General features: G+C 38.5%; 2 protein-coding genes across 2 annotated transcripts in view; one reads left to right on the forward strand and one right to left on the reverse strand.

The window, feature by feature from the left end:
- The first annotated feature begins 3,197 nt into the window (after positions 1-3,197).
- Positions 3,198-8,829, forward strand: LOC139357564 (tripartite motif-containing protein 51-like). The gene is made up of 5 exons (XM_071075433.1): positions 3,198-3,274; positions 5,084-5,314; positions 6,027-6,049; positions 7,003-7,100; positions 8,177-8,829. The coding sequence occupies exons 1-5, from the start codon at positions 3,245-3,247 to the stop codon at positions 8,674-8,676; spliced, it is 882 nt and encodes a 293-aa protein (XP_070931534.1). The 5' UTR covers positions 3,198-3,244; the 3' UTR covers positions 8,677-8,829.
- Positions 8,830-17,694: 8,865 nt separating this feature from the next.
- Positions 17,695-23,943, reverse strand: part of LOC139357565 (tripartite motif-containing protein 64C-like) — a 30,410-nt gene continuing 24,161 nt past the window's right edge. The window contains exons 2-7 of the mRNA XM_071075434.1: positions 22,930-23,341; positions 22,296-22,391; positions 21,363-21,593; positions 20,566-20,588; positions 19,485-19,582; positions 17,695-18,391 (exon numbers count right to left, since the gene is read on the reverse strand). Of these exons, the coding sequence (XP_070931535.1) occupies positions 17,898-18,391; positions 19,485-19,582; positions 20,566-20,588; positions 21,363-21,593; positions 22,296-22,391; positions 22,930-23,337 (1,350 nt within the window). The 5' untranslated portion in view covers positions 23,338-23,341 and the 3' untranslated portion in view covers positions 17,695-17,897. The remainder of the gene's footprint in view (positions 18,392-19,484; positions 19,583-20,565; positions 20,589-21,362; positions 21,594-22,295; positions 22,392-22,929; positions 23,342-23,943) is intronic.

The raw sequence follows: 23,943 nt of genomic DNA on the forward strand, positions 1-23,943 counted from the left end.
TGCAGGGAATGAGCTCCTGATCTTGGGAGTACTTAAAATAACTTTTTTTTGGAAAAATCACTGCAGGAAGCATTCTTAGAGCCCTGGGGTGAGTGCAACTTATTACGAAATAGTAAATTACAGTGATTAAAATATCTACCTGTCTTAAATCTACTTAATGATATTATTTGTAACTCCTAATATTACTATTCATTTTATGACATGAGGTATTAATTGTTGTTATTTTGTATATTCCAGAAGTGTTCAGTACATTTTTGTAAAATTTTAGATGTCTAGTGTTTGCTACAATAGATTTGTATATATAATAAATACATGGAATTCACATTAAAACATATATGTGTGTGTACTGCATGTACTAATATTGGTACATTGAATTAAGTAAAAAGAGAGAATTATTGAATATTATAAATGTTGTGCTTTCATAACCTTAAGCTTTTAGACATGATTTTAAATTACTAAAGCAACGATGAGATGAAACTGGTGATACTAAAGGAAACAAGAAGGCTCTCCAAAATATCCTAGCTTAGAAATCAAAATACAGTTGTTGAGTGGATAAATGTGTAAGGCATAATTTGATACATGATACTCGTTGTCATTTTGATTGAGGCTTATGTCAGATGAAACTATGAAAACTTCCTGGAAATGGCTCAGATGACTTCTGAAAAATATTTGCTTTTTTTTTTTTTTTTTTTGGAGATGGAGTCTTGCTCTGTCGCCCAGGCTGGAGTGCAAAGGCACGAACTTGGCTCACCACAACCTCCACCACCTGAGTTCAAGCGATTCTACTGTCTCAGCCTCCCGAGTAGTGGGGATTACAGGCGCCCACCACTATACTGGGCTAAATTTTGTGTTTTTAGTAGAGACGGGGTTTCAGCATGTTAGTCAGACTGGTCTCGAACTCCTGACCTCAGATGATCCACCCTCCTCAGCCTCCCAAAGTGCTGGCATTACAGGCATGAGCCACCGCGCCCAGCCTAAATATTTGCAATTCTTAAATTTTCACTTCTGGCACTTAAATTTAACACTGCTCCGTAAGAGAGAGTAAGGTAAATGACTTCAAACTGCCAAAGCAAAGATTATAGTTTGTATGAGCCAGGGTTCTCCAGAGAGACAGAACCATAGGATGTATACATAACTATAACTATAAATACATATAAATTGTGTGTGTATATATACATATGTATACAAAATAATTAAAAGATACTTATATATATATATATATATACACACACAAAAAAATACTTACCATTGTGTTAAAATTCCCTCTCGTATACCATACATGACATGCTGCCCATGTTTGTAGCCTAGGAACAACAGGCTATACTATATGTAGGCTATACCATCTAGGTTTGTGCACGTATAATCTACAATGTTCGAACAATTAAAAAACTGCCTAATGCATTCCTCAGACCATATATCTGTCCTCACTCAACACATAACTGCACAGGGCAGGAAGTCTATTACAAGAATTTGTTCCCTTGATTATGGAGTCTGAGAAGTTGAACATAGGCTGTCATTAAGCTGGTGTCCTGGAGATACCAGTATCCTGGCTGAGTTAGAATCAGCTTTAGGAGAGGGAGAAAGCAAATGGCCTTCTCTCTGCCCTTTTTTTCGGTCTGAGCTCCCAGCTGATTGGATGGTGTCCACCCACATTGAGGGCTGCTGTTCCCCACTCAGATCACCAACTCACATGTCTCCCTGGAAACACCTTCACAGACTCCCCCAGAAATAATGCTTCACCAATTCTCCATATATTACTTAATCCAGTCAAGTCAACACCTAAAATTAATAATAATGCCATAGTAATATAATTATACATATTTCAGTTTTAAAAAAACTGACAATATGTGAGTTCACAGTTTGAGTAGCCCAAGGAAGAAGTTAATTTAAGCCACAAGAAAAATAAATCCAATATCTTTCATTATTTATTTTCTGTCCTAGTGAACATAGACTACTTTAGTTGTTGTCTTTTTGTTTATCTGGTTGGTTGGTTTGTTTTGGGGTTGCTTTTGTTTTAAAGAGCCAGGCTTCTGGGTCCCTCTTTCTGAAAATATGCCATAGAGCCCTCTGACCATCTTCTCGTGTTTTCTTATCCAGTGTAGGTTTTCTACTCCTCTCCCATAGTCATTCAGTAGTTACTTGAAAGAGGAATAGGGACAAACATGATTTAATCTAGACCTCTTAAGACTAAACCCAAGTTTCATATCAATCCCAGGGAATAGGTTATTGAACAGATTTGCATCATGTTATGGTCAGGAACTAGGAGCAGAAGAGGTTGTGAGTCATCTAGTCAGTGGTGTCTGTTATAAAGCTTGAAGACTCTCTTTGTGTATAAATTTTTCAGTTTTATTACAGAGGAAATAGTTTGTTCTGCTTTAATGAGCACTGTTGAGAAGAAAATATAGCTATCACATATCACCACATGTTCAGAGATTTTCACCAACCCAGACCCCAAAATGACATGCTGCTCTTTCTTCCTCAGAAACATGAATTCTGGAATCTTGCAAGTCTTCCAGCGGGAACTCACCTGCCCCATCTGCATGAACTACTTCATAGACCCAGTCACCATAGACTGTGGGCACAGCTTTTGCAGGCCCTGTTTCTACCTCAATTGGCAAGACATCACGGTTCTTGCTCAGTGTTCTAAATGCAAGAAGACAACACGGCAGAGAAACCTGAAAACTAACATTCGCTTGAAGAATATGGCTTCCATTGCCAGAAAAGCCAGTCTCAGGCAATTCCTTAGCTCTGAGGAGCAGATATGTGGGACTCACAGAGAGATAAAGAAGATGTTCTGTGAAGTGGACAAGAGTCTGCTCTGTTTGCTGTGCTCCAACTCTCAGGAGCACCGAGACCACAAACACTGTCCCATTGAGTGGGCTGCTGAGGAACACCGGGTAAGTGATGCCTCTGAACATCCATTTCTATAAAGGACACAGGAAATTCTTGTAAGTCTATTTCTTTGGAGATTGGATGATGCCATCTCTGTGTCCCTTTAAGCACGTCTGTTATGAGTTTCCTTGGCTTCACACCTCTCAGATTTGACAAATATTTGGAGAAACAAAGCAAACTATTTTCTATGGACCAATTTGTCTCTCATTTGGGGTTCTTCGTATATTAGAGAGTGAATGATACTTTAGTGTCTTCACTTGTGCTTCAATTCATGGCTCTTTTGCAGGAGAAGCTCCTGAAGAAAATGCAGTCTTTATGGGAAAAAGCTTGTGAAAATCACAGAAACCTGAACATGGAAACCACCAGAACCAGATGCTGGAAGGTTAGTACCGTATTACTCTACCTTCTCCAGTAACTTATGGTGAACAAATGGGTGACTCTTAAAATAGGAACTTGATCTCAATCCATAATATTTCTGGAATTCAATAAAAAAGGAAAAAACACTTGAGAAAAAATACCCTAATTTTTTATATAAGATAATATGACTCTTTGGTAGGATTTCTAACCAGACCACAGATGTTACCCAAGCATGCTCATCTGTCTCCATACAAATCTATAGCAATACACCAGCAAATACAAGAAACTGGGCCATTTCACAGTGTTCCCATTGGGCTGCCTGGATAACTTCCGGGCACAAGCGTTATTTGGCAGACATGGAAATTTCAGGTGAACTTTCTAAGGCTGAGTCAGCATGAATTTGAATCCAGGTGGGCAAATATATTTGAAATGTGAGTTAAATATCAGGCAGAAGGAGCAAGAGTGCAAATTTAGAGGAAGCATGAAATTAAGTATCAGAACTAATTAATATTGAATAAGTCATAACAAGTAATGGAAAAAGTGGTAAGAAATGTAGACTCGTGTCTTGATGAAGACACAAATATGCGAGAAATATGGGAACTAGTATATAACATAAGGAGAACTTTAGGGACTTGAGAAGAATTCTAGAAATGATTTTGTCTTTGTGGCTGTTTATCTTGAGGGTATGATATCTAATATTAATTCATTAATTCATTCTAATATAAATTCATTGAAAAATATTTTATGAATGCCTAGTGTATGTCAAATATCAACCTAGAAAATTAAGTGGTTTTTAAGAAGAAAGAAAACATACAAATCTTGCAATTGAAATGAAAGAAGCAAATGGTTACCATGCAGATATGTGAAGTACATGATGTGTTAGAGGGTAGTAGTGTATTTGGAGAACAATCAAGCAGGAAAGTAGAAAAGGAGCACAGAGGTCAGGGACTGGGGATGAGGGTTTGGGTTTTAATTAGTGTGGTCAGAAAAAAGGCTCATTGAAAAATTCACACTGAAACAAAATATCGATCAATAAGAAATACATATATCCTCCTGTTTGCCTTCCCCTTCCTCATAAATGTAGGAATATATATGTGTATCTGGCTGTGGGTGTATATATATATATATGTGTGGATATATGTGAGGAATATATATACACACACAGATACACATAGATATTCCTCATATATCCATATATAGCTATATATGAGAAATATATATATGAGTACATATATGAGAAATATGTATATATATGAAAATAATTCTAGATATAGGAAACAGCATGTGCAGTAATATTTCATTTGCATTTATTTGGGGGGTTGAGGAACCACAAAGAAATCCATGTTGCAGATTAGGGTGAGTTTGGATGAGAATAAATGAAACCTAATTAGACTATGTGGTGCTGGGTGAAATGCATTGAGTTGACAATGCTAGTCTGTGGTCATTGCATAATTTCTCATATAATGGGTTTACATAAATTGCCCCAATTCTCCAAAATAGAAAGAATGGTTTCCTATCTAGCCAATATTGCTCGATAGTTTAATTCTTAAGCAAGAACTGTGTTTTCTTTCTATAAATGTGTGTTGGAAGAGAGAAATCCATTTTTATATAACTATCTTAGAAAACATTTTATCATTAATCAAGTAAACATAACTGGGCAGAAACACCTATGTTGATATTAATGCAGAAAAAAGGAGAGGAATAAAATGTTGTGGAATCTGAGAATTGACAAGACTGAGGGTTAAAATATTGGATGTTCAGAATGCTAAGAGGAATCAGTGAACTTCAAGAGAAGATGGATACAACATTTCTATTTTGACTCTTGTCACTGCAGGATTATGTGAGTTTAAGGAGAGAAGCAATCAGAGCTGAATATCAGAGGATGCCTGCATTTCTCCATGAAGAAGAGCAACATCACTTGGAGAGGCTGCAAAAGGAGGGCGAGGACATTTTTCAGCAACTCAATGAAAGCAAAGCCAGAATGGAACATTCGAGGGAGCTTTTAAGAGGAATGTATGAGGATCTGAAGCAAATGTGCCATAAAGCAGATGTGGAGCTACTCCAGGTACGGGCTGACCATGGGGTATCAGGATGTAGAACTTTCACATACATGGGTGTTTTTCCTCTCTCCTGAAATCCAACCCCACTTTACTTCCATGATTTGCTTCTAAAAACACGTTTCTATAACTAATGCTACTCAGTTGGGAGGTTATAGCCTCTCCTATGGATTCTACCAACCGAAGGTCCCTCCTACTTTATCCACCAGCAACAAAACTTTGTGGAATGACCAAGGTAACAGCCCCAAGAAATATTTCCCATCAAAAGTCAATGATATATTTAGGATTTTTGAAAGTGGATAAAATGAGAAGTGATTCATTTGCACTTAGGTTAATTTGGAGACACGGCATGATGGAGAAGTTGGCGAATCTAGGATCACATTAATATTATTTTGAGATCCACTCATTTTGGTAACAGGGCTTAGGGAAGATGACTGAGTAGCTTCTTTATGGTTACAGCAGAGCACAGACTCTGTGGGCCTCCTCTTCCTTCACTTGGAAAGAGAATGTCTTCAAGACTGAGACTTTATCAGAACATTAATTCATGACATATGACAGACTGGGATTTTCATGAGAAAAGAAACAAAAAATGCTTTCCAGGAGGGAAAATTGTAGGAAAATAATATCTTCAGAAACTGCCTCCAAATCTCACAGTGAACTTAGTGGAAATTGCATCATGTAGAAAGCACTAAGCGTTTCTTTTTCTTTTTTATCTTACAGGCTTTTGAAGACATATTACACGGGTGAGTGCATACCAAGATTTTAGGAGCTGCTCTATCAGTTTCCACAAATACCAAGCAGGAACTTTGACACTGAAGGCATAATTGATTCAGATATTGATGTTACCTTGTGCTGGTTGTACTTTCTCCATCCCCCACCCCATGTTGTCTTCTATTTTGTTGCTATACTCAGTGATTTTATTAGGCAGTTCAATGAAAGTCCTGCAAAACCAAAAAACAGACAAAATATAACAATAAAAATAAAAAAGAAAGAAAACAAAAAATCGGTGAAAGAAGAGTAAGAATGTGAGCATCTCTATTCCTAATTTCCTTTTTATTGCTCAAAAACCTGCATATTTGAAAGAGAAAATGTTACATTTACTACATGGCTACAAAGTCAACCAGGGGAAGCCAGGGAGAAAAAGGAAAGTATTTTAGCAGTGAAAAGTGTTGATGATTTCTAGTTTATATTTAAATATATAATTCTGAAAAACAGAGGAGACGAACTATTTGGAATGTTTGAACTGTGTAGGCCTCCAGAGAACCTCAGATATAAAAGGCAGATCTCCCTGCCTGGAGCATATTTCAACACCCTGGCCTTGAGAAGGAAGCAACAGATGCAGCAGTCTTAAAAATAAACCCACCTTTCCAGATGGTGATATCAGGAAATTCTGGTGAAGTCTGGAACCCAGAATTTTATTTTTGAATATTCTCTTGGTCTTAGGATTAATGATCCTTACTAATTTGGAGCAATAAGAAGAAAGACCCAAATGAATTCTCACTCAGACAGATTTTTCTATCATGCTTGAAAATCAGGAACTGTGAATAAGAATGAATCTGAAACAGAAAATGGTAATTTTGGAATTAGCAAATGTGTGGGTTAAAGGGAGTCTCATGAAATGTCTTTTCAATAAAAGTAGTTGATTTTTATGTACCTTTTGGCTGTAGATGTGGTAACTGCATCTTTCTCCTTGCAGGTATGAGTCCCTGCTGCTGCAAGTGCCCGAGCCTGCGAATCCAGAGCTCAGTGCAGGGCCCATCACTGGACTGCTGGACAGGCTCAATGGATTCAGAGGTGAGTGTCAGCCCATTGGCAGAATTCCCACAGTGTATCACTTCTTGTTAGAATCATGGGGGTAATATTTTACCCTTCATCAAATCGTTATTTCATTTCAGAAGGAAGTGAGCGATATGACTATGCAACCCTATTTTATCTGTGTTTCTATTTATAGTCCAATTTATAACATGAAGAGTAAAACATAGTGAAAAACAAATATGTTCTGGGCTCACATGGATAGAGCTATATTTTGGGTAAATGGAATGACATAAGAAATAAAAAATTGAATAAATGGAACAATGCTCAGAAGGAAGCTTAATAATCCAAAGTTACATAAAAATTTTACATTTCTTTACTGTATTTCACTTGCATTGTTAAAAAACAGTTTTTTGGGGAATAGAGTTCACAGCAGTTTGTTGGAGTATTTGTATTTTCTTACAATAAATGTGTATTATTGATACAATGTAAAAATTTGACTTGCTATGTAAAAAGAAAGAAGAAATTATTTTGTAAATAGAAAGTAAAAATAGAAATGATAATTTCAGTTCAGTTACAACATGAAGACCTACATGTAAAATCTAAAATTCAGTTTCAATCTAGAGCTAGCAGGGAAGTCCACAGAGTGACTGGTGAAATATTTTGCAAAAATCTGCCTTAAGTTACCACTTATAATGTGAACATATGGACTTTTATCCAGTTATCTAGAGCAGTGCTTGAATAAACTAAAATCTTCCCATTCTTGTCAAAAGTATATCACTAGTATTTAAGAACAAGAAATATTTTAATAATGACCTTGATAGCTGAAGGGCATTCGGGGCATATAACATTTCACTTTTGCATTGGAAATTGGATTAAAACAGGCTGGTTTTATATTCAACTCTCAATTTTTGAGTTTTCAATACATTTTCAATGTCTGTTTTTAGGATGTTGTTTTTCCTATAGAGAATATTAATCATCCTTATACTTGATTAAATGTTGTAATCAAAATTCTCCTGTCCTTGTAACTTCAAATTTCTTGGTAGAACAAATTTTCCCTCAAGAATTCTAATTTCTATTATTTACATGTAGCTATACTTTTTTTGTTATTTCTGCAGTTGATTTTACTCTGCAGCCTGAAAGAGCCAATAGTCATATCTTCCTGTATGGAGATTTGAGAAGCATGAATGTTGGATGTGACCCTCAGGATGATCCCCACATCACTGCAAAATCTGAATGTTTTCTTGTATGGGGTGCTCAGACTTTCACATCTGGCAAATATTATTGGGAGGTTCATGTGGGGGACTCTTGGAATTGGGCTTTTGGTGTCTGTAACAATTATTGGAAAGAGAAGAGACAGAATGATAAGATAGATGGAGAGGAGGGACTCTTTCTTCTTGGATGTGTTAAGGAGGACGCTCACAGCAGTCTCTTTACCACCTCCCCACTTGTGGTGCAATATGTTCCAAGACCTACCAGTCGGGTAGGATTATTCCTGGATTGTGAAGGTAGAACCATGACCTTTGTTGATGTTGATCAAAGTTCCCTGATATACACCATCCCTAATTGCTCCTTCTCACCTCCTCTCAGGCCTGTCTTTTGCTGTAGTCACTTCTGATCAGAGACAAGTCAGAAGTGTGTCTATATGCTGTGGGAACCCATTTGTCACAGAAAGCCCTCTTTTTTGCACCTCATCAAACAGGACAAATAAGTTATATTCAATGTCTTTAGTTGCATTCTAATGTCATCAAACCTCATTTATAGTGTTTCTATTAAATATGGTGAAAACTTTAAAACCACGTGTATTGGTTCTTTGTTTAATCGTTTTTGGAAAATCATTACCCATGATGTATGGAATAGAATATATTCTCTGGTTTTTCATTATTTCTGAATGTCACAAAGTGAAATAATAGATGACAGAGTTGTCTAAACAAAGTTAAAATCAGAGGAACAAAGTAGGGATCTTGGGCTTCATGAAAAACTTGGAGGCAAAAGACTGAATGGTAACCTGGCAATATTTTCTGCCTCTTCATCTAATATTTTCTGTCTCTTCATACTTATCCATGTGTTTTATTTATGAATCTATACTTTGAAGTCATCTTATTTGACCTCCTATGCTGTGCTGATCTTTCTAAATCTCATATACACAAATGCTCATACATTATTAGAGTGTTTTTCTACAGTGAAATTTACAAGGTGATCAGGACAATGCTGGATCAATTAAATATTCAAATGGACAAAACTGAATACGGACCCCTAGCTCAAACCATACACAGTTCATTTCCACATGGATTCACATTCTGAAGGTGAAGGGAACACAATAAAATATTCTCACAGAGAAAGATTTCCTAACCAAGACAAAAATGTAACAATTAAGAAGGAAAATTTAGTGAGTTTATATCAAAAATGATGACTTCTGCGTTTCAAAATATACCACCCAAGAATTAAAATGCAAAGGAAGAGTGGAGAAAAATATTTAACCCAACATATATGCAATAAAATACAATACATGTGATTAATGAATGTAATCAATAAAAGAAAATGAACCCAATATAAAATTGGGAAAATATTTGAACAGGCACTTCATAAAATTGGAGGCATAAATAACTGGACAAATATGTAAAAGGGATTACTTGTATTAGTCCTCAGAATAATAAAAATTAATCCATAAGTTGAACTACAGGCGTCCATAAAAATTAGCAAAATTTAAAGACACATAATATTGTGTTGTTGTGAAAGACAAAGAATCAGTGAAAGTTATTCATGGCTGGAGGGATGTAAACTGAAATACTACTTGGCAAACTGACTATGAGCATTCCTTATGGGCTAGATATTCTAACTCTAAAATAGATTCCACAGGTTGCCTATGTGTATTTCAAGATAAACACAGTGTTGATCATTGCATCAATTTTTATAGTAGCTCCAAATTGGAGACAAAATAAATACTAGTCAACAGTAGAATTGCTAAATAAATTGTGATCTCATCATAAAAAATAATTCTGTAAAACAAAGATAAGATGAAAATGCAATAAATTAATGAATCTCAATGAGAAGAAGAAGAATTGAAACACACAAATGTTATATTATAGATAAATATATTTAGATAAATTGTGAACTCCATTAATTGATACTAGAAGTTAGAATATTGAATGATATTTTGGGAGGTAATCGTTAGGAAACTGAAAAATTAACCAGGATGAGATACAGGAATCATTTCAATCAAAGAGAGAAACTAAGTATTTTTTCAGGCAGAAGAAAATTATATACATATATAAAATATTTTAATGTATAAAATAAGAAGCTTGAAATAAATGAATTTGATGTTATGCCTAATTTTTCAAATGCATATATTGTATATATATACACACACACACACATAATTTAATTTATGGTAAGTTAACATCAAGACATAAACTTTTTTTATTATTATACTTTAAGTTCTGGGGACATGTGTAGAACGTTCAGGTTTGTTACATAGGTATACATGTGCCATGGTGGTTTGCTGCACCCATCAACCCATCATCTACATTAGGTATTTATCCCAGTGATATCCCTGCCCTGCCCCCCAGCCCCCAACAGGCCCTAGTGTGTGATGTTCCCCTCGCTGTGTACATGTGTTCTCAGTGTTCAACTCCCACTCATGAGTGAGAACATGCAGTGTTCACTTTTCTATTCTTGTGTTAGCTTCCTGAGAATAATGGTTTCCAGCTTCATCCAAGTCCCTGCAAAGGACAAGAACTCATCCTTTTTTATGGCTGCATAGTATTCCATGGTGTATATGTGCCACATACATTTGTTTTACAGTCTGTGAAGAGATTCACAGAATATCACATTTTAAGATCTGTATTTACCTCCCCATCTCTCCCGTGTGACACTGCCCAGAGCACTGCCTTGAGAACTTTTGCAGCAGGGAAAGCGGTTTGGAGAAGCGTGCCTGGGAGACGATGTGGCACTGCCTAGCTGGGTCCTCGGCTGACAGAGGTGAGGGTAGGGCTCATAGGGACTTGGTAATGCTGTGAATTATGTATGTGTGGCAGGAAGGTGCCACAATGCCAAGGTCCCACGTCTTCGAAATTCCATGAGGTCCGCATGAAGTTGAAATAAACACCAAGGGCAGTCCTCAAGGGAAAAATAAAAGAAACCTCCACATAATGGACTCTTTGGAACTGAGTCTGGAAGAGAGGGCTGCCTGGTCCACTCCAGGAGAATTTGCCTAAAAGAAGTTTGCTTCCCATTGTATTCTCTTTGCTTGTTCTAAATATCACCTCCTCCCCATTCCTGTAATTTGCATCATTCTGGGCTCCTTACTTTTGCTGCATCCTTTTTTTACATTTTAAGGACGCCTGGATTCGATTTACTTAGGAGCACATAAGGCTTACTTTTGTATTTCTGGTAATCATTTATTACATTTCCCCCATTTTATCAAATGACACGTTTTTCTCATGTCTATTTTTAATATGTTAAAAATTTTGTATCCAGTTTATCTAAAACTCCTTGCTTAAAATGAGTTTAATTCTAGCAAGCTATACATGCTTATCGCTGCATTGTTTTATAATTTGATGATAAATGTTTTCCCCCAATATATGACTGTATGGATACTTTTTAAAAAGATACAATAAAATCCGATCTCTCTGTCTCACTTGATTAAGTGGCTGAACGAGTCAATACCTCCATCAAATAGAAATATCCGGCCTCACTTAACCTAATAAATAAGAACATCCAGTGTGCACGTGCACCCACGATGAGAAGACCAAAGCAAACAGCCAAAAAGGAGAGAATCCCATGATTTCTGTGTAAACTCCTACAGGTAACATAAATATTTATTGCTAGAAACAGTATTTTAAATAAAAGGTTTTCAGGCAAGTGTATTAAAACTGCCTTGGATACAAGGGCCCTATCACTTGTAAAACTTAGCAAATCGGATGACGATTAAAAATACAAAATTACACAGAAAATACCCTTCGATAAATTGATTTTTTTTTTTTTTTTTTTTTTTAATTGAGACGGAGTTTGCCTCTTGTTGCCCAGGCTGCAGTGTAATGGCGTGATCTTGGCTCACTGCCACTTCTTCCTCCGGGTTCAAGCGACTCTCCTGACTCAGCCTCCGCAGTATCTGGGATTACAGGCATGTGCCACCATTCTCTGCTAATTTTGTATTTTTAGTAGAGATAGGGTTTCTCAATTTTGTTCAGGCTAGTCTCAAACTCCCAACCTGAGGTCATCCGCCAGCCTCGGCCTCCCAGAGGGCTGGGATTACAGGCGTGAGCCACCGCGCCCGGCCTAATAAATCGATCTTTAAAAAAATCTTCATTGAGGTATTCTAAAGGGAGTCTTTAAGGCCACATGCCCGCTAGGTGTACTGATTCCTAGGGTGGTTGGTGTCAGGCGAATCAACGTGGCTCCTCCCCCAGCCCCTTCCTGGGAGCATCCTAGAGAGACAGCGTGGAAACGCACGCGGCCCGGTGGTCCCGGGAGCAGCCATGGTGCCCAGCCCCGCGGCCTCCTCCTGCCCTCGAACCCCACGTCAAGCATCCGCGGACTCTCACGTCCTCTTCTTACAGGGCGGCGGGCGCTTTTCCTGCACCTTGGCCTAGCACTTCTTCTAGGCCTCCTCCGCCTCCCGTTTCTCCTCCTTGGTCACCTTGTAAGGCCACTTTGGTATCCGCAGGTGGCTGCTGTCCTTTGTGCGGCCCTTCCGCGCCGACCTCTCCGGACTGGAAGGTGGGCGCCGGCTCCATGCTGAGGCTGACCTGGGGCACCACCACGCCGGCCACAAGCTGCTCCGCTGAAAGCCCTGCAGGGGCAGAGGCTGGCCTTCCGCGGGGCGGGGGTAGCGGAGCCCCAGGACCCCTGTAGCGGGGCAGGTGGGAGGCCGGCTCTTGCGGAGCCCTCCTGGGAGCCCGCGGCCGCTGGGCCGGGCCGCTTGGGCTGCTCTGCGCCCTCTGCTTACCTGCCTCCTGCGCCCGCCCCCTCCCCCAACCCCCCGCCGCGCCGCCAGAATTTCCTGCAGAGCCAGGATTTCCTGCAGCGCCAGCCGCCTCTTACGCACGCACAGAGTGCTCTCGGGGGACAGTGTCTGGCACGCGATGGCCACGGCGGGGCTGTTAAGAGGCTCGTGGTCATCCTGACCATGTGATCCAGGGCGCCCAGATCCTCCGGGCCGCGCACGGAGCGCAGCGTCAGCGCGGACAGCTAGCAGTCCTTGAGCTTCTGCAGGCGGTTCTTGGAGAACTCGGGCTTCCGCGCCCTCTAGAGGAGCGGAGACAGCTGAAGCTGCTACTTTTCCCTGAACTGCTCCCTGCAGGGGCGCTCCTGGAGCCTCTGCATGAAGCCAACTTGTAAATGGCCACTCCTCTGGCGACATCCCACGACGGGGGCCCTCGGGTGGAAACTCGCCCCTGCCAGCTCAGGGCTGGGATGCGATCGACCAGGCATGGCGGCTTTCAACCCGAACGCGTCCCTCCTTCAAGGTCAAGACCCGGGACATAGTTCAACAAGTAGTTGGTGATTGATGATAGCGTGCCCTGACGGGGCCAGAACAGCCCCTTTAGTAAAACAGCGCAGGAAAGTGATGAAACAGATGCTCAGCTCCTTTCTTCATTTTCATTTTAATTCCGTGATGCCTCTGTGTCCCTCTGACGACATCTCTCCTGGAATCTGTGACTCTGCCCGTCTTCAATGCCTACTGAGAAGGGTTCCTGGCCCTCATCAGGCATGAAAACCTCAAAGCCCTCTGCCCTCAAGGTGGGATCCCTGGGCCAGCGGCATCAACCTCACCAGGAAACCTGTTCTTCTACTCAATCTTGGGCCCCACCCCAGGCCTTTTCAAAGAAAGACTCCAGGGGCAGGGCCTGGCAGCCTGGCAGCACAATCAGAACTCACTGCAGTCTTATACTCCTGGACTCAAGCTATCGTCCCAACTCAGCCTCCTGAGTACCTGGGACAACAGGTGCACACCACCATGAAAGGCTAATTTTCTTTTTACTTTTTGGTAGAGATAAGGTCTTACTATGTTGCCCAGACTGATCTCAAACTTCTGGCCTCAAGTGATTTTTCTGTCCTGGCCTTCCAAAGCCCTGGGATTATAAGTATGGCCACTGTCACAAGCCTTATATCAATTTTTATTTTTTTTATTACAGATAACTTCAAAACGAAAAGTATTTTATTAGACTTCTCTTAAGTTAGCAAAGCAGTGTTATTACTGACCCAGTCTTCCCTTATTTTCAGCTTACGTACAATAACAAAATTACCTTTATTTTTTAATTTGTTTTATTTCATATTTTCAAGGTGCACAATATGTTGTTTTGAGATACATATACATAATGAAATGATTACTATAATGAAGAAAATTAACAAATCTATCATATCACTTAGCTGTGCTTCTTTTTTATGATAAGAACATCAAAAATCTAGTCCCTTAGACTATTTCCCTAAAACAATACAAGATTATCGAATATACCTACAGGTTGTGCATCAGATTCATTTATTCTACATTACTGCGCCTTTCCAACTTTTGCCCTTCGTTTACTTATTTTATTCCCATCAATGTAACCACCTTTTTTAATGTATTGAGCTATTAAAAATAGATTTCAAATATGAGTGGGGCCATGAAGTGTTTTTCTCTGTGTGTCTGTCTTATTTCACTGGAGAAAACTGCCATTTACATGTCTCCTAAATTTAGTACAGAAATAGAGTGCTAATCAAGAATGTGTCTCAGTTTTGTTAGATTTTTTCCAAGTTATCCTCTTTATCAATTTTTACTTTCTGCACTAGAAAAGAGTCAAAATGATTGTATTAAAAAAATCTGTAACCAGGCTATTGATAAATAACTTTTTTTTTTTTTTTTTTTTTTTGAGACAGTGTCTTTCTCTGTGGCCCAGGCTGGTGTGCAGTGGCATGATCTCTGCTCACTGCAAGCTCCACCTACCAGGTTCATGCCATTCTCCTGCCTCAGCCTACCCAGTAGCTGGGACTACAGGCACCTGCCACCACGCCTGGCTAATTTTTTTGTATTTTTAGTAGACATGGGGTTTCACCATGTTGGCCAGGATGGTCTCGATCTCCTGACCTCATGATCCATCCACCTCGGCTTCCCAAAGTGATGGAATTACAGGCGTGAGGCACCGCGCATGGCAGATAAATAACTTCTTTTAGGGATAAACAACTCAGGAAGTTCAAGATTTCTGGATTAATGATTGACAATGATCTTAGTGGTCTCTCTTTGATTTATTTCAATTGTAAGTAATTCTTGGTGATAGTCTAACATAAATTCTGACAGGTGAATAGTCTAACATAAATCCTGACAGGTGAAGAGAGTAAATAAAGTATCTCTGGGAGAATCAATAGAATAAGATTATCTTGGTTAAATGTCTAAGAAAATATGCTAAATAGACACAAACACTTTTTCGTCTTCCAAAATCAGAGTCAAATACTAAACGATCGTAAAGTAGCTAATTCTGTCTTTTTGCAAAAGTGAATCTTAGCTAAATTAGAAGAATGTCGGGAATAAATTTTTCCTTGAAAGCTAGGAACAACTAATGTAATTAAATTATGAGGCATTGACTGTAGCGTAGAGTTTTAGCATCAACAGAAAAGCTCACAAACATACGTGAAAATCAAAAAGGAGTGCTGGGTTGGAGCCCTAAGGTGAATAATTTTATCTTCTCAGATCACTTGGAAAAAAGCAGTGAGTCCAAAAGATGCGGGTGAGAAGCTTTCTCTCTGCTAACCCCTAATGTTCTGCAATAAACATGTGGAGGCAGAAGAGAGAGAGATTATTACAGAGTCTGTGTGGTATAGAGTGAAGAAATAAGAGAACATTTCTGATAAGTATTTTCAAAATTTGGAGAATCATTCCTATCTAAATCATTCATTTAAGGGACTAAAATACAAGTAAGATGTTTCTTGCCACATAACCCTCAGCTAGCCAGGCTCTAAAAAGGACAACACTGGACACTTTGACAGTGGTAAAAAGCAGGGTTTACTCACTCTCGAATACTAAGGACTGGTGATAACCTTAGGCAGCACCTTATCTCTTTGGTTGAGGTTCTGCTTTGTTTCATTGAACAAATCTCTTGGGTTATTTTCTGTTGTGCCAGTCATTTAATTTGTTTTCTGAATCAAATGATAAGAATAAATATTGTTTTGAATGTTAACAGCATTACCAGATATATCTTACGTCTTGGTGTGCCATCTGCCTAATTTTGAACCTATAGGATGGGAATCAAAGCATTGTGAAGAACACCAGGTGATTTCCTTATAGCCAAATACTCGTGTCCCTCCTACTTTTCTTTTGGCTTTCCTGCTGCATGGGTCATGGCAATAAATGGGAGTTTTCTGCACACAGAGAAAAAATTCACTTGTTGAAGATGTTAGTCTTCTTCTTGACCAACTCTTATATTGGTACAAACATGTGAGAGCAATGCACCTTCTGAATCATGTCAAATGTATGGTCTTTGTTAAAGCAGGTAAGCTGGTGCCTTAGGAGACGTAGCTATCACATTCTACTATAGAATTTTCCATTCTGTATCATCTGGATTCTTATTTAAAATTTAAACTAATGTTGTTCTTCCTACTGCATAAGAATGTTTATACCACTTTATGCTTAGTAAGTGATTAAAAGTATATGTCAGTTAAAATCAGGACAGTCTCCTTTATTCTAAGTCCTGTTCCTGTTCCCCATCATCTTATATAGGAACCTTCCTCTTTCAATGGTTTATATTAAAAAACCAAAGACAATTGAAATCAACCCTATAAAAAATTATGCTACAATTATCTTAAACCCTAACATAACAGTATTGTCTTTGATATGAATCTGAAAATCAATGTATTTCTTACTTTTTGATTAGATATTCATTAGTATGTTCTATCTTATTTTGCTACTTATATTTTGGAAAGTTTCTTAATGTTAGAATAGTATTACATAACTCCTCTACTTATCCATTTATTCATTTTATTTATTGTGTAATCTATTCTAAAAATTGCATTAGCAAAGAAGACAAATAGTGCCATTACCCCCTTGGAATTTTCAATCTGGTAGTAATAAGAGTTTTCAGAATATTATAATCTGATATAATATACTCAGAGAATATGTAATAGCAGAGCAACCCAGCACTGAGAAACTGTTGTATGAGCTGAAATGTGATTAATAACTAGGATGCTGATAAATAATAAAGTCTGTGAGGTCAACTTAACTTGGTCAGACTTAAATAAAATAAGCACTCTTTATTCTTTGTAAGATAAGATATATACCACTTCATTTTTCTACCCCAGCCTGTTCAAATATACAAGTAAAACAAATGGTTTACAGTGTGTAAAAACTGAAAACATAATCTCTGAAAAAGAAATCAGATTTAAAAAAACTTATATTGTATGATTTTATTTACCTGAATGCAAAAACATAAAAAGTAGATTAAGTGTTGTGAAGGAATGGGGGAGGGTGAATGGAGAATAAATGTTAATGGGTATTGGGATTCTTCTGGAAATGATAAAAGTGCCCAGGCAGTAGAGAGTTCTGATGGCTGCACACGTGTGATATACTAACATTCTCTGAATTAAATACATTAGAACATGACTTTCACGGTAAGTGAATGAATCTCAACAAAACTTGCACAAGAAAAGCCATTATTGATGTTCTAGTAAAGATTCCACAATAATTTATTATTTAAAATAACTTAATTAACAAATGTACACATTCAAGGTGGTTATACCATGTATAACCACAAAGTAGTTACATTCCATGAAGTTACAAGGAGCTCACAGGCTCTCACACATAAGGTCTCAGGACACTATTTACATCATATATGGGAGGTCACAATAAATCATCATGAAACCAACTTTTCATGTACAACCAAAGCAAAAGAAAGGTCTCAGAGGGGAAGAGAAGGAGGCAAGAGGAAAACCATAGATAATAGAACCTTTAGAAACATCAAAAAAACTCACAGATCCATTATCATAATCCAGAAACACCCCAACCCGACCCAGAGGCCTTTGCACATGCTGAATCAAAGGTGGAGAGTTGGTGGAGAGACTATAACCATTGCTCCTCTTTGAGGAAATTAACAAAAATGTTTCATCAGAATCAATAAGGATACTGCTATCTGCTGTCGTGGAATCTCTACAGACTCCCAGAATCCAGGTGGAGGAGTGGGTCACATCCACTTCCCAGTAATGCCTGCCAGAGTTGAACGCTTGCGCTCCCCACACAGCAAAGCTCTCCACTCCCTGGGGATCCATGGGTGCACTGCGATGGTCGTCTCCAAATATCACACGTCTCACATCCTCAGAAAGGCTTATATAGCAAGGAGTCATTTCCGTGCTCAGAGCATTATCCACTGACAAGGAAAAAGTACTATATTAGCGAGTGCTATGAGGGACAGAGGCTCTGTGGCCCAATTATTCACTTCAGTTGCTTTTCTTCCAAGAAAATACAGAAAAGAGGAAGCCAAGAGAGTTCAGCGCCATGCATCCATGAAGATGAAATGTCATTAAAACTCTACAGCACATACAATTATATACTATTCCTTAAATAATAGAGAAAAAATGTGACCATATCACTGGGCGAAGTAATGATTTAATGTCTACCTCTGCATAGTTTTTTTCAGGACATATATAAAATGGTTTTTTTTTTCTTTAATAGAAAATCTTCTTGTATTATTTGTCTTTAAGATCATCAACAGGTAGACATCACTTTGCCATGATGTGAGTATTTATTGGAATGTAAGTTATGCCTGTTATAGTCTCAAACCTCTAAACTTTGGTAGAAATTGACACATGTAAAGTTTATAAGTTTCTGAAAGGAATACTCTGGCTTTACAATATCTCTTTAGCTCCTGATTCAATCTACTCTGCATTCCTGCCCTCTGCTACCTAGACCTGCCCTCTTGAATGGAGGTAACATGCTTAGGCCATGTTCACAGATCCCTCACCTTTCAGTTGTTACGTATATGATGGCATTAAAATTGTCCTGATTATGGATATTTTAGTCATTTTTTTATCAAAATGCTCTGATTTTGTAAATAATAAAGGTTACTTGAAGAATGCATGTAAATGCACATGGAATAGAGCCAATTAAAAACCATTATGCCAAATCTAACCCTCAAAATTGAATTAAATTGAACTAACACGAAATACTGATGCCACCGTGACAACTAGTGTCTTCATAACTACATGACCTGAATACTCTTTGTCCTCTTATTCTGCAGACAAAGTATGTACCTTGCTTTACATTTTCATCAAACTCTAACTCAGGAAATTGAGTTTTGATCTTTGTAGTATTACTATGCAGGTAGAGAAGATGCACATGCTTTGGAAAACTATGTATTACCTACATGTCAAAAATAATACAACTTAAATGGGAAAAGCCTCGACCAAGGGACGCAATAAGCAAATGATTTGAGGCTGGACTGCTAAGCAGCTGGATCTTACCTCTGAAGTTGTTGAGCATGTCTAGGACTCCAGTTATGCGCCATGAAGTAAGCTCTGGGTACACTGGCTGGGGCTTTTGCATCTGTGCCAAATCAGCCCTGCAAAAAAAATGGCCTCAGCTATATGTCCAGGCCCAGAGCTAATCATACCATCATACAAAGATATCATATTTTCATATAACATGTTTCCTCAGAATTCTGGAAACATGAATTCTGAGGAATTCATGTTTTGGTTAACTGCATGCACATTTTATTCCACACTCCAAGGGCCAGAAGAGGTTGCTTTTTCTGATTTTTTTTTTTTTACATAAAAACCCAATTTCCCCACATATGTTGTTTTCAGACATTACACAACTTCTAAAGTCATTAAAAGACATTGCGTCCCTCTCCGCATCATACCCCCTGAGGGTATGCAAAAATCTTGGAAACATTTCAGAGAGCAAAAAACTCAAACAAAAATCTTTGGGACCTGAGCCTGTAGCTGTCACTAATGCTAGTCACTGTCTAACATAGAATATTCACTGAGACAAAAAGCTTTCATCTTTTGTGCAAAACAAAAGAGAATAATTCCAGCCTGAACACCCTGCTGCTGAGGGTCCCAAGGCAACCATTTTCCTGAGGTCTTTCCTAGAACTGGGTGTATTGTGATGGAGTAGGTCCAGGTCATTGACACTTTTAGGAACAAAACCTTCCTCCTCAGGACACCCAGAGGGAATCTCTCTCCTCCCTCAGTCTTTTTTTTTTTTTTTTTTTTTTTTAATCTCCTACCCCTCCAGAGTAGAAGACACCTCTATGATTCCTCAAAGTAATTTTGTATTAAGATCTGTGGGGTAGGGCTGGACAGGATGGATGGACTGGGAAGAACAAACTTCAGAATGGCAAACTGTTTTTACATATATTTGAATTCATACAAATTTTAAGATGAAAACTTTCCAGACCAAAGAGAAGACCTCAGGCCCTCTTTTCAAACAAAAATGGAAATAGCCACTGAGAATGATATTAGTACCTCAAAATGTATACACCCCGTTCATTCACAAGAGAATGAACTTCTCAGAAAAAGCATTTTTTTAGTGTAAACTCACCTTGCTGATACATTTCCCACATCCTGCAAAAAATAAAAGACAATGTTAATTATGAGAGATTTTTCCTTCTGCATCTTTTCTCATACTCTTTTTTCTTTCTGTTTTAGTGTTTTAAAAATGTGTATCTCTCTTCATTCCCCTCTAAGTAATCATTCAAGGCTACGTTAATAACAGAACCTCAACTAAATAATGGAAAGCATCATCAGTGGGCATGAAGAAGAAAGGAGCTGAGCAAGAGATGGTAGAGTAAAGCAAAGATATCTAGGTTTCCAGTGTCATTAATTTCCTAATCTTATTTCCAAGGAAAGGTCTGACCACTCATGACAACTGGTAAAAAACAGAGCAGAACCATATGAGAAACAGAGTACACGGACATTGATGAGCAACTTTCACAAACCTCGCCCAGGCAAGGGGAAACCCCTCAATGGCTTTAGCAAATCACTGTTGTATGGGACATCAGAGAGTGAGGAGGAACTAGGGCATATAAATGGAGTATTACTAACCTTCCCCTAGCCTCAAGTTCTAATGATTTTAGATGATCTCTCTGTGTGGATAGTACTCTAAACTATGTTGAAGAGAATTTTGTTATATGTGATCTGCGAAAATGACAAAAATTTCCCAAAGATTACCAAAGTATCCAGTAATAAGTGACTGGACGGATGTACTGTAATGGTGGGAGTCAGACAGCATGTGTCACTTAGCTTAGAGCAGTGACATATGCAGGTGACATTTGCATGTCCTGGCAGCAATGTCCAGCAAGGACTTCCTGTCTCTGAGGATGGACCCTCCCTCCTCACCTGGAGCAGCTCCACGACAGGCATGTGGCACGTCTCCCACAGCTCTCTGTACATGTCTTTCATCCTTTCTGAATGTTGGGTCATTCTCACTTGACTGTCTTGTAGTTGTTGGAAAAGCTCTTTTGCTTCTCTTTCCAGTGCCTGCAGATGCAGTTGCTCCTCCTCATCGAGAAGTAGATGCATCTTTTGATATTGAATAGTGGTTATCACCTTCCTTATTGACACATAGTCCTGCAGAGATGTTTGGTTAAAAGAATTACATGTTCTCACTCTCAATAGAAAAGTTCAAATAATTATATGCTGGGTGTAATCAAGCAATTTGTAAACTTTCTGCCTCACTCTTGCAAAGAGTCTTGAATATTTGGTGTTTTATTCTGTCCATCTTTTTCAATATTCCTATTCTCTCTCCCTTTTTAAATTACAACCTATATAAAGACTCCTGGTTTCTGTCACTGTGATCCTTTTTTACAGTTCTTACTGAGTCAATTATTTCCTCTATTAATCTCTCTTTTAGGATTTTTCCATGTCTGATTCGCTAAATGTTAAAGAACAATTAGCCATACATCATATTATACGGTTTTTTTTTTTTTACTTTTACTATATTTTTACTCTATATACTATTCTATTTCTTTCCTCTTCCTCACACCCAATCTTAGTGAAATGTTGCCTCATCTCCAGTGTCTGAAAAAGTTTATATTAACCTTCAAATTTGAACTAGAATACATATCATGCCATTTATCCAATATACTAGAATTAATTTGGCTAGCTTGTGTGGGCTTCTGTATTTGCGATTCCTATTATATCAGTTGAAATCACTACATTTTCTTGGGATGAAATCACTATCTTTTAACTGGTAATTTGAATTTAGCTAAAAAGTATAAGCCAACATTGTCTTTATTTGCGTAAAAATAAAGGAAATATTTTCATTCTTACCACTAACGAACGAAATTTTCTAGTTTCCTGATTTAGATGGTTTTGTGTCTCTTGATTGATTCTCCACAAATAGTCCATTTCTTTTATAAGTTTCTCCTGTAAAAGAAGCAAGAAGCTTAGCAAAAATGGAGACAGTATACTAGATTTCATCCCCTTATCAATCAAATAAAAAGGCTGTAATTGAAAGAAACACAAATTCAAGTTAGAGTGGAGTGGTCAGATTTTTCCAAGTTAAACAAATTTGGTTCTATTAATTTGGATATGAAAAGTCATAGAAATATAATAGAGAGTTTTAAGGGACCCTTCAGATAATATCATCAATTTTCTGAGAAACTGGCTTTTATATAACATGACTTTGAAAAGTGTTCTTGGTGCTGGTCACCTGTTCCACAGCTCCATTCTACACGTTTGAACAATGTTTCTAAGGAAACCTCCTTTAGTGAAGTCTCAACACAGCTATGATTAGAGTGCTAAATTAGTCAGCAACATTGAAAGGACACGTTTATGTGTTATGATTGACATGGAATAATCACCACCTCCACCATCTGCATTCTCATCACCATCGTTGCATTGGCCCTCACCATTCTTATTTGGGACTCTATACATATCAAACTGCCTTAGAGGCATCACATACCCTGCATTCCTCAGCAGCCCATCCTATTGGACTGTGGCTGTGAGCCATGTGCTCTGGTGACTCAGAGCAGGGCCCACAGAGCAATCTCTTGTCAACCTCACAGAAGAGCTCCTTAGTCTCTTCATGGAGCACACAGATACTGTGTGAGTTGTTGATGTTCTGAGGTCTGGTCTGTCTGGCTAGGGAAGCCAGCTTTTTGAGTACAACATTGGTGTTGAAGTCGGGCTTCACTGAGATTTCTCTGCACTCAGGGCAGCGCATTGGTGCTCTGCCTTCTTCCCAGCAGAAGTAGAGGCAGGGCCTGCAAAAGCTGTGCCCACAGTCAATGGTGACCGGGTCTATGAAGTAGTTCATGCAAATGGAGCAAATGAGCTGATTCTGGAAGGCTTGCAGGGTGTCTGAATCCATATCTCTGAAAATTAAAAAAAAAAGTGAGAATTTCTTTCTCTTATTTTTATTTGCCCCGATGAAAAGGAAAAAAAAAAGCCAGTGGACCATTTTCCTTGTCTACTTGAGTCTGTCCAATATATCTAATAAGTTAGCTCCAGTGTAAACTGAGACATAGTAAATGCAAACATGCTGGATTTATAAAGTTTTCCCTCAATAGCCATTGAAAATTGGGGTCCAGGAATCCCTGAGATACCAAGATCCTTAGATGTTCCAGGCTCTTATTAGTAAATGGTGTGGGATTTGCATGTAACCTAAACCTATCCTCCTGAATACTTTATGTCTAGATTACTTTGAATGTCTAATACAATGTAAATGCTGTATAAATACTTGTAATGCCATACTGTTTAGGAACAGCAAGAAGATTGTTAAAAATATGTATATGTTTGGCAGGACGCAGTTGCCCACACCTGTAATCCCAGCACTTCAGAAGGCCGAGATGGGAAGATCACGAGGTCAGGAGACCCAGACCATCCTGGCTAACATGGTGAAACCCCGTTTCTATTAAAAATAGAAAAAATTAGCCGGGGGTGGTGGCATGTGCCTGTAATCCCAGCTATTCAGGAG

The sequence above is a fragment of the Macaca nemestrina genome, chromosome 12 (genome assembly GCF_043159975.1).
Source record: "Macaca nemestrina isolate mMacNem1 chromosome 12, mMacNem.hap1, whole genome shotgun sequence".
NCBI lineage: Eukaryota > Metazoa > Chordata > Mammalia > Primates > Cercopithecidae > Macaca > Macaca nemestrina.

What these genes read in the sequence shown, in the direction of transcription:
- LOC139357564 (XM_071075433.1), top strand. Translation starts at nt 3,245, where the DNA reads ATGGAAACCACCAGAACCAGATGCTGGAAG. An exon ending in CAGATGTGGAGCTACTCCAG is followed by an intron (nt 5,315 to 6,026) that starts GTACGGGCTGAC and finishes TTTATCTTACAG; the next exon opens with GCTTTTGAAGACATATTACA. An exon ending in TTTGAAGACATATTACACGG is followed by an intron (nt 6,050 to 7,002) that starts GTGAGTGCATAC and finishes TTCTCCTTGCAG; the next exon opens with GTATGAGTCCCTGCTGCTGC.